Consider the following 17,627-nt stretch of genomic DNA (forward strand, 5'->3'; position numbering starts at 1 on the left):
TAGCATGTATAAACCTTAATTTAACAATTTAATCATCAATAAAAAAGGAATTTATACCCATTTTATATTATGCTGTAGCGACATTGGACCAGCGGTTTAGAAAATGGATGGATGGATGATTCATTTGCGGCGCCATCTTCTGTTCAAATGCAGGAATTCATTTGGCAAACGACTCTCACAGTGCATTGTGGGTATTATCTAGCCGTTGAGTGTATATCTGTTGTGCACTTGTTATTGCGGTGCATTGTGGGATTGAATGAGTGAACTCGATAACGTCAACTATGGTTTCAGACAACACTACAAATGGCTGTTCTCTCAAATAATGCCCTATTTAAGGGTATAGGGGGCGATTTCAGACACATCCTCAATGACGTCAAGGCTGTAATGTGATTGGTTAGCAAGACACACATGATCCAAGTTAGCCGTTAGACTTTTTCTGTGGCTCTGTAACGTCAGCCGTTACAGAGTCACAGATCCGGGTATCTCCCAGTAATAAGACCATCTCTGGTATAAAGCAGGCTTTAGGTGATCGTCAGCTCCTAACGTCCGGTCTGAAGCTGCTGGCCTGAAACTGCTGTCACGTATATAGTTCTTCAGTCAGACACATCTCGTCTCATATGTGCTCGTTCAATCCCTCAAACTGCCACCAGAGGTCACCATCTCCTGCGACTGACATCAACCTTGATGAGCCTCACCTGTAAATCACTATCATTCATCTTCATTCATCCTCACAATTATTCATCTTCAACTTACAGAAAAAGATCATCGTTTTTCTTTAAGTAGGTTTAGTTCAGTAATGTTGTTCTCTTGTTGAGGGAGGAACTGTGTTGTTTCCACCTCTGGTCATTAATAAACAGTGTTATCCACACAAAGCTTCACTGTACAGCTAAAGTGCTTGTGTTAAAACAGTCAGTCATTTGGTTGCTGTTGATCTGATGAGCTTCAACACGGTAAGACAAACACACTCTTACTTAAATGAAACTGATGATTATTGCTCATATAACATATGTGTCTTTACATGAGAAATGTTAAGAATAGGGTGATTTACATATACTTGTTTAAGTGATGAATATATTAATGCAAGTATTCATTACTTCAATGAGCTCATTGTTTCTGCCTGAAATCATTACATTGTTTAAATTAATACATTTTTAGCTAACTGTGATTTTGTATATGTACATTTCTGAAATGCATAACTTAGACAGTTTCCTCTGATAACAGATCACTCTAAATTGTAATGTGGACTCGTGTATTTTCTGTAAAGCTGCTGTGAAATGATGTCTATTGTGAAAAGCGCTATACAAATAAATGTGAATTGAATTGAATGCTGTATTATAGATATATGCTATGCTGATGTGGGTCAGAATGGCTCCTCCTCTTCCTCTGATCTTCTTTCTGCTCATGATTCACGGTGAGTCTCTCTTACATTCACATTAGAAACACTCTGATGTTTTATTTAAGGCCTCATGAGCGGCTGATCTGCACTTTCTTCTGTCCTGTTCTCACATATTTCTCTCTGAAACAGGAAGTTTGTGTTGAACATGTCAAACGCTCGTCACTTTTAGAAATGTCCAATAGTCTTTTGCTACTTGCTAGTCAGTGTCACATGGTTTAGGTGGAGGGACTTTCTCAAAGTTCAGAGCATTTGATTGGACAAAAATCACTTTATCAGCAGATCATGAATATTTTTGGCTCAAGTTCTCAGAAGTGAATGTGTACATGTTAAATATGTATCATGTCAAAGGAGTTCACTAGCATAAATTAGCTCTGAGCTGATAGATAAGAACTAAAAGCCACAAAACTAATATTTTGATGTCATTGGGTATTTAATAAATCAACTTTGATTATTTTCTTCATCTTATTTTTCATATATTTCATTATTTGAGAGTGCGTCATGTTGCTCGTGGCTGATTTCTTGGTTCTCTCTTCACTCCTCTGTCTCTGTACGTTTACTTCTGCTTTTCTGCAACACCGTCCATCAAAGCTCATCAAAAGATCACTGTAGGACAGGGCTGCCAACTTTTGAGTTTAGTTTAAAGGGAGAATTATGGAAGTGGGGATTGATGGGGTGTAAAAAAAAAAAAAAAAACTTGCATCACAATAAGTATATTGTGATTGGCAAAACATTTCAGAATTGTATTATTTAGCCTTAACTCAGCCTGGGACGTCGATTTGCCCAAATAAAATTGGTGAAAAGCTTCTTCATATTACAGAAAATAATTATGTGGTGGGGGCAGAGGAATTGATTGAAATAAATATAAGAATTTGGAGAAAACATTAATTTTAATATATTGAAACGTCCAATCTGAGAAATTGGTAGGGATGCCCATTTATTAATTGATTCAGTGATTAATTTAGTTGTATAATTATAATTGCTGGTGGCCAAATTATGTATGTCTGCGGTGATATTAATACCAAGATATTTAAAACCTTCATGAGCATTTTTAAAGGGGGTCTGGAAGGGGGGTGTGAGACGTTCTGATTCTTTTAGAAATAGGATCATAGATTTTGACTCATTCACTTTATAACCTGAAAAAGACTTTTTTTTCCCAAAGGTTTAAGTCAGGTACTTCATGTTTCTTTGTTGACTACTTAAATAGCCTTTTAAATAAAACACCACCAACCCCCCACTCCCACCCCCACCCCCACCCCCACCCATTATACATCCAGAATACCTATTGCACGACTATGGACAAATTAGCAAATCACTATAAAATGTCACTGATTTATCGAAAATTCAAAAATTATATATATTTTTGGTGTTTTAATAGCTTTTTATTTATTATATTATACAATATATTTCATCAAGGATAGGTTTGGGGTCAATTTGACACTCCCATTGATAGTCTCAGGATGCCTCACTGTTGGCACGACACAGGACTCATGGTAGCGTTCACTTTTCTTCTCTGGACAATCGATTTTCCAGATGTTCTAATCAGATACATTAACTTTGCACCAGTCTTCTGCTGTCCAATTCTTGTACTTCCTGCAGAATTTCAGCCAATATTTGATGTTTTTATTGGAGAGAAGTGGCTTCTGTCCTTCTTGACACCAGGTCGTTGTCCAAAAGTCTTGGCCTCAGATGCTCTCACACCCACCTGCTGCCAATATTGAGCAGTTCTGCACTGGTGGTGACACGATTCCCTAGCTGATTCCTCAGGAGGAGAAGTTCCTGGTACTTGCTGGACACTCTGGGACATCCTAAAGCCTTCTTCACTGCAGCCGAACCTCTATTCTTGAAGGTCTTGATGATCTGGTAAATGGTTATTTCAGGTGCAAAATTCTTTGCAGCTATTTCCTTACATGTGAGGCCATTTTGATGCAAAGATGATCCTCCATGTTTCTTTGGAGGAAACCATTGCTTACAGAAGAACATAATGATTGGAAGCACTTCTTCCTTCCTTTTATAGCAATCATGTGCTGATGATATGATTAGTAAAATGATGTTAGCTGGTAATTTGGTGCCAAGGACAAAAACAGTGAAATTGGGGGTTTTGTGATAAAGCTTTCTGAAATGATGTAAAATGCCTCTGATCATTCTGCACAATAATCTAGAAAAATGTGAATCAACATCATAACAACTGAAGCAGCAACATTTTCAAATTTGGCCACAGCTGTAACATGTCATTCAAGTGGGAAGTGGGACCATAATAACGTTCCATTTTTGGAAGGTAATTTATCTGTTAGACAACATAAGAGTCAACAATAGGAGTCTCATGCTCATCTGAGGAGATATGCTCTTATAGCTCATATGAGATATCATAATAAGATAAGGAGGAGTTAAGTCCTCCTCAACACTATCGTCTATTTCAGACACATTCTTCTTTTGCCACTGTCACTTTCAAAGAACTATGACAAAACCTAATTGACTGAAAACCTTTGATTCAATCTTCAATCAGCATGTATTTCGGTCTTTCGATGCAGGCCACAACAACTTTGCCAGGCTTTTCGGTCCCTGGCCAGGCCCATCCAGTTTCTGCCGATGTCTTGTCTGACGAGTCCTTTTTATGTCAATTGGCAGCCATTCGGCCACGGCCCACGTCCAGCGCCCATCCGAACTTCTGGCCACATGTCCGGCCCAGCGCATCTTGGCCTGTTCGGCCTGGTTGACGGCATCCTTGACCTTGTTCGTCTTCCTCAGTAGCTCGTTGCTGATGTGGTCCGTCCTCTTGATGCCGACCATCCGCCGCTCAAGGGCGCGTTCGGTCATTGCCAGCTTCTGCCTGTCGGCTGTGGTCAGCGACCAGGTCTCGGCCACGTAGAGCATGGCCGGTAGGACGCGCAGGGGGGGCGTCGGCCGTGTTGGTGACCACCTCTGCTATGGACGCATAGTTAACCCAAGCAGCCCTCCGTCGGCGTGCCAGCTCGCGGTTGTTCTTATGCCCAGCGGTCAGCTCCTGGCCGAGGTAGACGTAGCTGTCGACCTGCTCGATCTCCTTCTGGCTGATGTAGATGTTGTTGTTGGCAGCCTGGGCTGGCCAATGCTGCCCAAAGGATCAGTTCACCCTCTTTGAGCAGCTCGGCCTCGGTTCCATCCAGCCCTGGTGCCCGGTCTTTCTGGATGTTCTGGATTGCATGCCTGACCTCACTGGTCAACACTGACGGGATGGCTGGTATGGCATCGTCCTGCATTTCGGGCGGGTCGACTGGTGTCTTGCTGGCGAACAGGTCCGTATAGAACCCAAAAAAAAACAAAAAACTTTGCTAAGAGGTAATTTTCAATTGAGAAAGAGCATAAAGAGAGAGCTCATAAAGCATAAAGAGAAATGGTTTATAAGGCTTCTGTCGAAGCTTTCATACATTTGCTCCTCCCCTATATTATGTTTTCCCCTCCCCCACGGCACAAAATATCAAAGTTCTTGCAAGAATTATGTTTTCCCTTCCCTGGAAATGTATATTTGGCACTGGAAATATCTAATTTCTTGTGAGAATTATGATTCCCCCCCTCCACTATATCGTGTGAACTATCAGTGGTTCTTGAATACTTCAAGTAGGCCTATGGTAATGTCAGGTTAGGGCCCTAAAGCAGAGTGAAGGTTTTTGAAGATCATAAAATCTCAACTTATAATGACCTCAATATCATCCAAAATAAATGTGGGATTTGTGCCTAATCACCAATGTGTGAACAACAAAAAAAATTATATTTCTTATATGTTTTATACGGTTTTATACAGCAAAATGAGCCTGGGGTCAAATTGACCCCAAAGAACACCGATGCTACAAAAGTACGTACAGAACATTGAAAACCTATCATCGTGTTAATTTTATGTTTACCCAGTTGTCCCCATTAAATTAGGAAAAAGTCTTTAAATATGAAGCAAAACATTTTTTTTAAAGTATGTATTTAGAGACGTTAAACACTGAATGGGGTCAAATCTACCCCAAAGGTAATAGGAGGGTTAAAAGACTAATGGGTCTGTAAGAGCCACATCTCGTAGGATCTTTCCCTGGCTTAAGAATTAAAGTTATGAGGGCTGAACGCAAGGAAAAAGGAAGTTCTCCATTACTGAATGATTCATTCGTCATGTCAATCATTGGGGTTATCAATTTGTTGTGAAAGATCTTATAGATGTCTATAGGTAGACCATCGGGACCTGGTGCTTTCCCACTATACAATTAATGGCTGGATTCAGGTCTGCTTCTTCAATTGGTTGATCCAATACTTTGGAGTCTTCCTCAGACAGTGACAGAATCTGAATCTCATCCATAAGTGTTTTATAATGATGGGTATTCTCCGGAGGTGTCGATTTATAAAGATCTTCATAATATTTTCTAAAAGCATTATTAATTTCAGTTGGGACCGTGGTCATTTGTCCATCTATAGTTTCTATCTTGTTAACCCCCCCTTCATTTTGTTGAGCCTTAATTCGCCGTGCCAATAACCTTCCAGTGTTTTCTCCTTGGCCATAATATGTTTGTTCAAGCCTAGTTATATTAGCTTTATTAGTAGAAATGTCATTCAATTCTGCTATGTCTCAGTTCAGGAGTATCTTGTTTGAAAATTTCTTCTTCTAAATCCTTGATACTCTGTTACAATTCAATCATTTTAAGGGCAGGTCTGTTTGTCTTAGAACTAGTAAAGCTGATCATTTGCCCCCTAATATAGGCCTTAAATGCCTCCCATCGTATTGAAACAGACGTCTGGTTTGTATTAAACTAAAAAAAATATGTCAATTTGATTTCCAACAAAATCAAGAAACTCAGGGTTATGTAGCCACTTTATATGTAGACGCCATCTAGATGGGCTTTTAATTACGGTTCTGAGAGTATATTTCAGCGATAATGCAGCATGATCTGATAAAACAATACTACTATATTTACAGTTAGATATATAATCAATCAAGTCCTTTGAAATAAGAAAATAGTATATTCTGGAGTAAGTATGGACAGATGAGGAATAGCAAGAAAATGATTTCTTTGTTGGGTTTTGAGGCCTCCAGACATCACTTAAATTAAGGTATTTGATGCATTGATTAATTATGTTCCTACTTTGCGAATGTGAAGTGTCAATACCTGTGGAACGGTCCAAATTAGGATCTAAGGTACAATTAAAGGAAAACTCCGACTTTTTGGGACTTTAGCTTATTCACAGTATCCCCCAGAGTTAGATAAGTCCACATACCTTTTTCATTTCTGTGCACCCACCGCTAGCCTAGCTTAGCACAAAGACTGGATGTAAATGGATAATGGTAGCATACTAATCCCAATAAGTGACAAAATAATGCAAACATTTTCCTATTTACATGTTGTGATCTGTATAGTCACAGCGTGTACAAATAACAAGGCTATATGAGACAGAGGCCATTTTTAATCGTATAAATACTGGGAACTATATTCTCACTAGGCGTAGGAGCACAGCTAACGTTACTTGGGCGGAGTGATTAGCGCAGCTTGCGTCAAATAACACTTACAGAACGCACAGAAATGAAAAGGGTATGTATGGACTTATCTAACTCTGGGGGATACTGTGAATAAGCTAAAGTCCCAAAAAGTCAGAGTGTTCCTTTAAAGCAGCGGTCCCCAACCTTTTTTGCGCCCCGGACCGGTTTAATATCACACAATATTTTCACGGACCGGCCTTTAAGGTGCGGCGGATAAATACAACAAAATATAAAAAAAATATAAAAAATAATTAAATATAATAATAAACGTGAATCCAATGTGTAGGCTTACTTGCAATTTTATTAGCAGGGTACTCGTAATATCGCGCCTAAAGACAACTGAGAAAGCCTGAACACAAACAAAAAGCCCCCCAAAAGAAAAAAATCTCCATGTTTACGGTGCTGATGCGATGTAAGGGTGGCGCTGCCAATAAAGCACCTAAAAGCTGTCACAAAGAACCGATTTTAAGAACCAAAATTAATGATTATGAATATGTAAAATATAGCAGGAGACATTTTAATTGTTTAATAATAAACAAGTGTTTTCTGTGCAAAGATGAAGTTGACAATGCTGACTCGATCTTCGCAGTATGCCTAGTGAACGCGCCATCGAGAAATGCACATTTCATACGAATTACATAAGGCAAGGCAAGGCAAGGCAAGTTTATTTATATAGCACATTTCATACACAATGGCAATTCAAAGTGCTTTACATAGAAGAAATTAAAATAATAAAAGAAATAATTAAAACAGTTTAGAAAAATAAAATACAGTACAGTACAAACAGTCGGACGAACAGTGGCACAGTGCTCATTCAGTAAATGCATAGCTAAACAGAAGTGTTTTGAGTCTGGATTTGAAAGTGACTACAGTAGGAGCACGTCTGATCTCCTCTGGAAGCTGGTTCCAGCTGCGGCTGGCATAATAGCTAAAAGCAGATTCGCCATGCTTAGAGTGAACCCTTGGTATTTCTAGCTGATATGATCCTAATGATCTGAGTGATCTGTTGGGTTTATATTCAGTGAGCATATCTGCAATATATTGAGGTCCTAGGCCATTGAATGATTTATATACCAGTAATAATACTTTAAAATCAATCCTAAATTTAACTGGGAGCCAGTGTAAAGACCTGAGGACTGGTGTGATATGTTCATATTTTCTGGTTCTGCTCAGAATCCTGGCGGCAGCGTTCTGTATGAGCGACAACTGTCTTATGGTCTTTTTGGGAAGGCCAGTGAGGAGTCCATTACAATAATCCACCCTGCTGGTGATGAAAGCATGAACAAGTTTCTCTAGGTCTTGTCTGGAAACAAAGCATCTAATTCTTGCAATATTTTTCAGATGATAGTATGCTGATTTAGTTATTGCTTTGACATGACTACTGAAACTAAGGTCTGACTCTAGTGTCACACCAAGATTCCTGACTTGATGTTTAGTTGTTTGACCCCTAGAGTGAAGGTATGCGTTCACCTTAAGAACTTCATCTTTGTTTCCAAACGCAATGACTTCAGTTTTGTCTTTGTTTAATTGAAGAAAGTTTTGACACATCCAACTGTTTACTTCATCAATGCATTGGCACAGGGAGTCAATGGGACTGTAGTCGTTAGGCGATAGGGCTAAGTAGATCTGTGTGTCGTCTGCATAGCTGTGGTAAGAGATTTGGTTCTTTCTCATTATTTGGCTCATTGGGAGCATATACAGGTTGAACAGGAGTGGTGCAAGAATTGAGCCTTGAGGGACTCCGCATGTCATGGATGTCCACTCAGACTTATGGTCTCCTATACTCACATAATAACCTCTCCCATCTAAGTATGACCTGAACCATTTTAGGACTATCCCAGAAAGCCCCACCCAGTTTTCCAGCCTGTCAAGAAGTATGTTATGATCGACAGTGTCAAATGCAGCACTGAGGTCGAGTAGCACCAGCACTGATAATTTGCCTGAATCAGTATTTAGGCGAATATCGTTTATTATCTTTATGAGCGCTGTCTTTGTGCTGTGGTGCGGTCGGAAACCAGATTGAAAATGGTCAAAGGATCCATTCAAGCTCAAGAATTTGTTCAGCTGATTGAAGACAACTTTTTCAATGATCTTGCCTATGAAAGGAAGATTTGAGATCGGTCTATAGTTGCTTAATATGGTCTTATCCAGATTGCTCTTTTTCAGGAGGGGCTTGACAACTGCAGTTTTCAGGGAGTTCGGAAAACTACCAGAGTGAAGTGAAGCATTTACATAAGCAGAGAACAGTCAGTTTTCTTTTGTTTTGAATTGTTCTGTTTAAAATTAGACATTTCAAGCTTTCTATGTCTCAGGTCTGTGAGGCAAGTAGGCTACCTTATACGCTGAATTTCGGTTAATTTATGAGATCAGCTCCAGTTCACGCGCCCGCGCCTCCGTGTCCTGATTAAATATTTTCTATTATATTTACTTCTTATTAAATCCAGGCAATTGGGTGATGAAACATTGATTAAAATTAAGATACAATTAATACAAAACGAAATACAATTTAAAGACAGGCTTTTTGCTTTCTGTCTGAGGTCTCTGTGAAAGTTTTAAAGCAGTCTTTTTGTGCCGCTTTCAGAGCGCTCACGTCCGTAAGGGTGAACTGTCCCATCCGAACAATTATTATTATTATTATTTTATTTTTTTATTTTTTATTTTTTTGTGTGAAATAGGCTACATTTCTAAATTAATGCGACTTATAGTCCAGTGCGACTTAGGCTATATTATGTTTTTTCTTCTTCATGACGCATTTTTTTACTGATGCGACATATACTCCGGAGCGATTTATAGTCCGGAAAATACGTTAAGTTATATATTCTTTCTGTGAGGCCCGGTACCAAATGTCCCACGGACCGGTACCGGTCCGCGGCCCGGGGGTTGGGGATCTCTGCTTTAAAGTCACCAGCGACTATTAAGATACCCTGAAGGGAAGACAAAATTAAGAAAAGATTATGAAAAAAATGGTTCATCTGTATTAGGGCCATAAACACTTACAAGATACAGAATACTTATTCATTGAACATCCTACCACTGATTATAACATATCTACCCAATGGATCACAGATAGTTTTTAATATATGAAATGGGACTGATATATGTATTAGCACAGCTACCCCTCTTGAGTGCGAGCCATATGATACTGCTATAACCTGCCCTGGCCATCTTCTACACAGTTTAATGACTTTGTCGGACAATAAATGTGTTTCCTGCAGGAATAATATTTTAGGATGAAGGTAGTTAACTCTGTTCATCACTTGTTTCAATTTAGTTAGGTTACAGAGCCCCCGAACATTCCAAGATGTCAATTTAAGACTAGAATCCCTTGACATTTGCAACAAAATTTAATATTCTAAATATTCTTGGTAGTCCAAACATTAATGACCTGTTCCAAGAAACACCCTGTAGCATTTTTGTAAAGTACAAAGATGTACCAGAAAACTGAAATGCATAAGTCTAAATGTATAGTAACATTTTTAAAAATTTCAATCGCTGATCTGAACTTACAAATGCGCTTCCAGAGTTTTTATTTACGCTTCTGAAGTTTTCGTTTACGCTCCCTGAGTTTTCGTTCGCCGTTCTGACACATTTCTCTCGTGGGGGCGGGGCTAGTAGCAGTGTGTTCTCATTGGCTACTGAGTTTTTGATTGACAGCTTCATGACCTGGAAGTGAAGACGTCAGTGGTGTGTTTATGTGTGGATGTGAGCATATGTAATCACAGCTTTCTATTTCATTTTAGTGATATTAAGTTATGTTTGTTTTTTTATTTTATCTGTATTTACCTGCTGCTACTACTTAGTTGGCAGAAGCTTTTAGGAGCACAAGAGATCTACAGTTTATTCAGGTGTACTTAAAGGGATAGTTCACTTTGAAATAAAATTTTGGTATGTTTTAGCTTACCTCAAGGGCATCCAAGATGTAGGTGTCTTTTTTTCCGCAGTAGTTTCAATTTTGATATTTTTAGGTCAAACCGTTCTTGTCTGTCAGTCATATAATGCAGGTCGATGGTCACTGTCTCAAAACCCAAGCACAGAGTCCAAATTAAAACAATTCCCCATCGTCCAAATTAAACAATTCCCCATCGTAAGTACACATTGATGGCCTAAGACATGAAACGAGCGGTTTGTGTGAGAAAACGAACAGTATTTATATCGTTGTTATCTCTTGAACACAGCACACGTCCAAATGATCTGAGGGCGCGGGCGGGTATAGATGTATACACTAGATGTCGCCTTCGCTACTGCAGTTCATTGGAACGAAACCGTAGCCAAGGCGACATCTATTTATATATCTATACCCGCCCGCGCCGTCAGATCATTTGGACGTGTGCTGTGTTCATAAGAATAAAGTGCAACATCTTGTGTACTTGTGAACTGTGTTTGTTTTAATCTAGAGGAAATTAAAATATTTGCTAGTTTAAAATAAATCAGGTGTCTGAAGATCAAGATCCCAGTCATTCAAAGGTGATGTGTCTGAACAAAGTAAGATTATTGTCTGACAGGGACAGTGGATCTCTGGTACTATCACTCCATCCTCTGTGTCAGCATCAGAATTTTGTTTATAGAAAAGTTGCTCCACTCCCTGGAAAATGAGAGAGGAAATGTATTATAATCTAACAATACAAACTGCTTTGAACTCCCACATACAGTAACAAGTTGCAGGCTTAAAATATTTATTATATATATATATATATTTAAGGGATTTTACAGTACTAAATATTTACCTCGGAATCATGCAGCATTTATCATCTGTAATACGGTTGTGTAACCAGTAGATGGCTGTATAGCCCTATATATAAACATATATCCATGGCTGTGTATTCCCTAGTTGCTGGATGTTTTCAGTCATAATTACTTGCATGTGTTAAGTTTTTAATTTGGACATATATTTATTATTAAAGACTATTAAAGATTAAAAAAAATTCTCAGAAATGTTCATTTGAAGTGCACTTTTTTCATTATTATTAGTCAAATATTGACACAGAAAAAGCATTTTGTTACTCATACTAGCTACATATAATAGCTTTATCAGTCATCTTTATCACACAAAAGTAATCAGAATAAATATTGCAACCAGGGCGATACTTCAAAATAATTGAGTGTTTACTTACGAACAGAGACGTGTTCTGTGGTCAAGTCGTGTCTCTCCTCTTTCAAAAACTCTGCATCGCAAATTAATCAGCAATTGAGAAATTCAGGTTTAAATAGCTTTATTGGCATGGTAAAAAAGGCTTTACATTGCCAAAGTTGAATCAGGCAGTGATTGACAGCGCTCTGGTCCAATGGCATCGGTCATTGACTGATACAGTACTTTTTGTACTGTAGGCTACAGTACAGATACTGTACAGTACTCTAGCCCAATGTTGTTTGGGGTGGCTGGGGGGAAATATGATCTAATCGAAGACTGTAACCGAATGTAGATAAACAAGTCATGTAATGATTGGGCTAACAGTTAAATCAAGACAACACAGCTGTATAATGTTATGGGCTCTCGCTGAGCTCTAAAATGCCTCTCCACCTGAAAAAAGCCAGTACTGTATTATAAATAGTATTAGTAGTAGTAGTAGTAGCTTTATAGTATAGTATTAATGAAAAAACAATTAAAAATCACACTTACCACGAGTAGGCTAACGTTATCCAGTATCCTGATATAGCGACGATGACTAATGATAATGATATCATTCGTCTGTACTATTCCTTCTATAAGAAATCATCTCAACAATATAGTGTAGCAGCAAATAAATACAGATATAAACTTAATATCACTAAAATGAAATAGAAAGCTGCGATTACAGACGCTCACATCCACACATAAACACACCACTGACGTCTTCACTTCCAGGTCATGAAGCTGTCAATCAAAAACTCAGTAGCCAATGAGAACACACTGCTACTAGCCCCGCCCCCACGAGAGAAATGTGTTAGAACGGCGAACGAAAACTCAGGTAGCGTAAACGAAACCTTCAGAAGCGTAAATGAAAACTCTGGAAGTGCATTTGTAAATTCAGATTAGCGATTGAAATATGAGAAATAGTTAGCAAAACATGCAGTGTATTAAAAACGAAGTTAAAAAATTTGCCTGCGATTTATTCTTTTTCAGTTTCAGAGATAATTTATTTAGTTTCAATTTATATTTTCATTAGTTTCTTGAAAAGCTACGTTCATTATTATTGGCACAAGAATAACTCCATACAAAAACAAAATAGTAATTCCAAAACAAATAAACGCACGCTCTAATAGACCAAGTATGACCGTTTAACCAAAAGAAAATACATTACCTAAATAATCAGCCTACTTTATGGTTCTGCTTAGTATTCAAATCAACTCCAACCCTTTTAAGAACTATGAATCCAAAAAGGCCCAACCTTACGTTTTATAGGGCATTCAGACTAATCATCCAACAGAAATGTTAATGTGATCGATTAAACTTTAATGCAAAGTGACAAAAAGTACAGTTGGTCACTGTATTTCACAGTATGCAAATGCTGAATATACAGACATTCGATACTATACAATATCCAGTACAATACTATACAGTACTTGCAGTGCATACAGTATTTATTCACCTCACCACTGTCAGGTGTCAGTACTACTTTTTTATGTAATTGTGTAACGGTCACCAGCTGGAGAGCCACCAGAGGGCACTCCACACCAGACTATTATCACTCCCTCACAAACTACATTTCCCATAACTCACTGCCCGGACGCATCATCACTGATTGTATTCACCTGTGTCTCATTACCATCAAAAAAGAAAACATTTCTTTTGGTTATCGGGTCTAGATAAAGATTTCAAATCGGGATTAGCCGAGAGTTTTAAAAAAGTGACCGTTCAGCAACGCGACATAACCGGAAGTCCCGTATGGACTTATCTAACTCTGGGGGATACGGTGAATAAGCTAAAGTCCCAAAAAGTCGGCTTGTTCCTTTTAGGGATGGGCATTCGATTACATTTTATTAGTCGATCGTCGGGAGAATTAACGATCGACTATCGATTAATCATTAAAAGTTTTATAATAAAATTAATTATTTAACTTCTATAATTCAAAAATGCAATGAATACAAAAATACAGCGTGTTTTTCCTCAATGAGACCTTTATTACAAGATTAACTTGTGGCAGACAGTTAAACTACGTTCAGTTACCCCCAATTTCCACCAGATGCGTAACGGCTGCGTAACGGCTCCGCTGCGTGACAGCTCCGTGTTCCGTCGTCCGTCAATACCCACCAGGTCCGGATTTGTTGCGGAACGGCTGCGGTCATGACTGACAGCTGAAGTCACAAGGACCCACGAGATCTCGCAAATTCACATATGATCGCGCGATATAAGTGCTGAATTGCTGCGGAGCTCTCCGGCATCCGGCAAAAATAGAAGCTCTGCGTATCTGCTCCGGAGGGCTGCGGATCGCCGGAGTCGGAACGCAGCTGTACCGCATTCAGTGGAAATACACTCATTGACTTTAATGGAAACCTATTGACTCCGCCGCCGTGCCGGAGCCGTAACGCAGCCGGTGGAAATTGGGGGTTAAACTACGTTCAGTTAGACAAACCGAACATATATGCGGTGCTCTAAAGCAGCGGAACCTGCAGCTGCGAGCCGGCGTTCTTAAACAGAGACCTAATTTGTTCCAAAATAATAATAATAAAAAAGAATCATGTTAAACTATAACTTAAACAAAAAAACATAATAATACTTGACAGATTTTGTCAAAATGTAACTTAACTATCCACGCCAGAAGAAAGAGGGTGAGAGATAGGCTATTAGCCTTCCTAACAATTAGGCTAACTTAACAAATTAACGTTAGGCTAGTGAAAAATAACTAACTTTAGTAACTTGCAATCGCATACAACTTCTGCACCAGTCTAACGTTACTTATTTTTGTTGAGAAACAAGAGCATGTTGACATGATATGGGGTCAGACGCGACCGCAACCTGGTGACCGTCAGTCCAGCCGCCGAAAACACCCGCTCTGAGGGGACTGACGTTGCCGGGATGCACAGGTACCTCCGCGCTAACTTGGCCAGCGCGGGGAACCTTATTCCGTTCACTTTCCACCAGTCTGTAGGTGTGCAATTCAGGGGTGGGGGAGTCTCCCTCAGAAAGTTCTGAAGTTCTGCTTCAATACCAGCCTCACATTGAGTGGTATAGTGATCCCCAAGGAGTTGTGCCATAGCAGATGACTGGGAGGTCGCGACTTCAGTGTTTGCGCTCCCCTCGCCCGTGTCAGACAACGCATCCTCGACTCCCCCAGCCTGTTGGATAGCCGCCCTATCGGTCCCCACCGCCTCTCCCAGTTCAACCAGTTTCACATTAGCAGTCAGTCTCTGTGTTGGTGTAAGAAAGCCCAGGTGTTTGTGACGAGGGTCCAGCATTGATGAGATCATGGGGGCGAATGACACAAACTCACCAGCCTCAATCTGTATAAATACATGATGGGGAATCAATAATCAGAAAACGTTTTTTTTTTTTTGTTGTTTATTTTATTCATAAAATAAATATTAAAATAAATATTTTTATGGAGTAAGAGTAACAGTTTTATTCTTCGCGGGGCTTATTGCTTAAATCTAAATAGGTAACGAATAAATGAATACATGTGTTATAATAACGTTATATTATTGCTTATTGTTTAAATCTAAAAAGGTAACACGCAGATAACAGGAAAGTATCCATGTAATTATGTATATGTAAACTAAGATAAAAAGTTTAGCTTACATTCATTCGTTGGATGAGAGAGGAACGCACTTTTGTCTTGAATTCGATGAGTCTGGGCCCGTCTCCTTCACTGCGCATGAGGTGGATATTGATGAGGCCGAAGGTGACGGGATAAGTGTTCGAGATGGAGACGTCTTTCTCTGCAGACATAACCGTGGTGGCACATTTAAGTGCTGACAGCACGGGCTGTGTGTCCTCCATCAGCTGCCAGTACTCATCCTTCAACTCCAGGATCCTGGCATCTTGAAGCTTGGTCACGGTTCGGTCCGACAGCACAGCAACAACAGCCCGCCGCTGCTCCACCAGCCGATCAAACATCTCGCACACGGAGTTCCACCGTGTTTTACACCACTGGGTAAGCCGGTGAGTTGCGATGCCCATTTGCTCCTGTTTCTTTTGCAGCGCTTTGGTTGCTGTAGTGCTGTGATTAAAGTGGCTAACAAGTTTACTAGCCGCTGATATTACCCGATAAAGATACAGTGCAAATCCGTCATTTATGGCCAACTGGAGGGTGTGTGCAAAGCAGGCAACGGAAATCCAGGGCACTCTGGTGGGACTGTTGGCAGCTACAATATTGGCCGCGTTGTCATGAACGCATGCAATAACTCGGCCTTCAAGTCCCCACTGCTCTACAGCTCCATTCATTTTCTCAGCGAGGTGGTCAGCTGTATGCCGGCCTGGCAGGCTTTCTGTGAGCAGGACCGCTGAGTTCATTTGCCAGTCATCACTGATGTAGTGGCAGGTTATGGTGATGTAGCTCTCAGCTGTTAAAGCGGTCCAGCAGTCTGTAGTTAGAGCAACTCTGTCAGCTTTGCTCAATTCTTTTAAAAGCTGCTGCTTTCGTTCTTCGTAGTGGGTTTCTACCAGTCTAGTGATGGTACGTCGTGATGGAATTTGATATGCTGGTTCCAATAAATGTATCAGTTCTCGAAAACCATTGCCCTCAACAATACTTAAGGGCAGAATATCCATCTCAATGAACTTGCTCGTTAATTTTCTCTGCTCGTTGTGCATCACAGCTCCGAGTCCGTGCAAACGCCAACTTGATGCTAGGTTGAGAGTGAGACTGAGAGCTGGATGCACCGCCACCGACCAGGGACGGATGCACTTTATTTAAGTGGTACATCATCTGAGTCGTGGCCGTGTTGTATTTATACATTGCATCGCAGTGTTTGCAGTGAACTATTTCGCCTTTTAAATCAAAATGGTCCCACGCCACACTTCGCCGTGACCTCTTCATGATTATTTTGAAATCAAAACGGAAGATCACAGATAACCGAGTATGGTGTTTAATATTGCCCCCGGGTGGTAAAATGTTTAATTGCTGCCACACAGTGAAATTCATTTAATTGCTTCAAGACTCACGCCCGTTTCACACATAGGCCTACTCCGTGTGCAGTGCATATGCGGTGCAGGAGCAGCACGCGCTAAAGTGCTTTCACATAAGCTGCGTTTGCAGTGCGTAACTGATCCGACTGTACCACAAACACATAATTTCAAATCCATAAGTTATCAGCAAATTTTATTTAAAAAAAAAAAGTTTTCTCAGCATTGCGATTCTCTTTGTATACATATACACTCTTTAATAGACGTATTCACGTTTAAACACAATTTAAACAAACTATTATTCAATGCATTACTTCTATATAATTATATATTAAGTTGCTTAAGTGGTAAAATATTTAACCATGCACATATTAAAATCGCATACATTTTAAATTAAAACTTGAAATAGACAAAAACAGCAGATTCCCTTTCTTTTGCATAATTTAAATCTTTATACAATAAATCTTGCATGTCACAAAGAACTTGTTTTTCCACCTCCACGAATGAGAGGAGTGTTGTTCATTATGTCGCCTTGTTGAAGTAAATAGTATTTTTCCTTGATTTACCCCGGTCTTGAAGTAAAAAGATGACTGTGAAAAATAGTAGGCTATAAATAAGTGATTTAATTATGGTTGAAATAATATTGATTTTATGACCATATTGATTGATTTTTCATCGTTGAAATAACATTATTTTAGGGTGCAAAC

At 39.5% G+C, this 17,627-nt stretch overlaps 1 protein-coding gene across 1 annotated transcript in view; it reads left to right on the plus strand.

The window, feature by feature from the left end:
• Positions 1-1,346: 1,346 nt before the first annotated feature.
• The window catches only part of LOC311077950 (B-cell receptor CD22-like), a gene marked incomplete at its 3' end in the record, with an annotated part of 163,503 nt that continues 147,222 nt past the window's right edge, over positions 1,347-17,627 (plus strand). The window contains exon 1 of the mRNA XM_084106596.1: positions 1,347-1,411. Coding sequence (XP_083962722.1) covers positions 1,348-1,411 — 64 coding nt within the window. The 5' untranslated portion in view covers position 1,347. The remainder of the gene's footprint in view (positions 1,412-17,627) is intronic.

This window comes from Abramis brama (genome assembly GCF_963993115.1).
Source record: "Abramis brama genome assembly, chromosome: 2".
In the NCBI taxonomy this organism is placed as follows: domain Eukaryota; kingdom Metazoa; phylum Chordata; class Actinopteri; order Cypriniformes; family Leuciscidae; genus Abramis; species Abramis brama.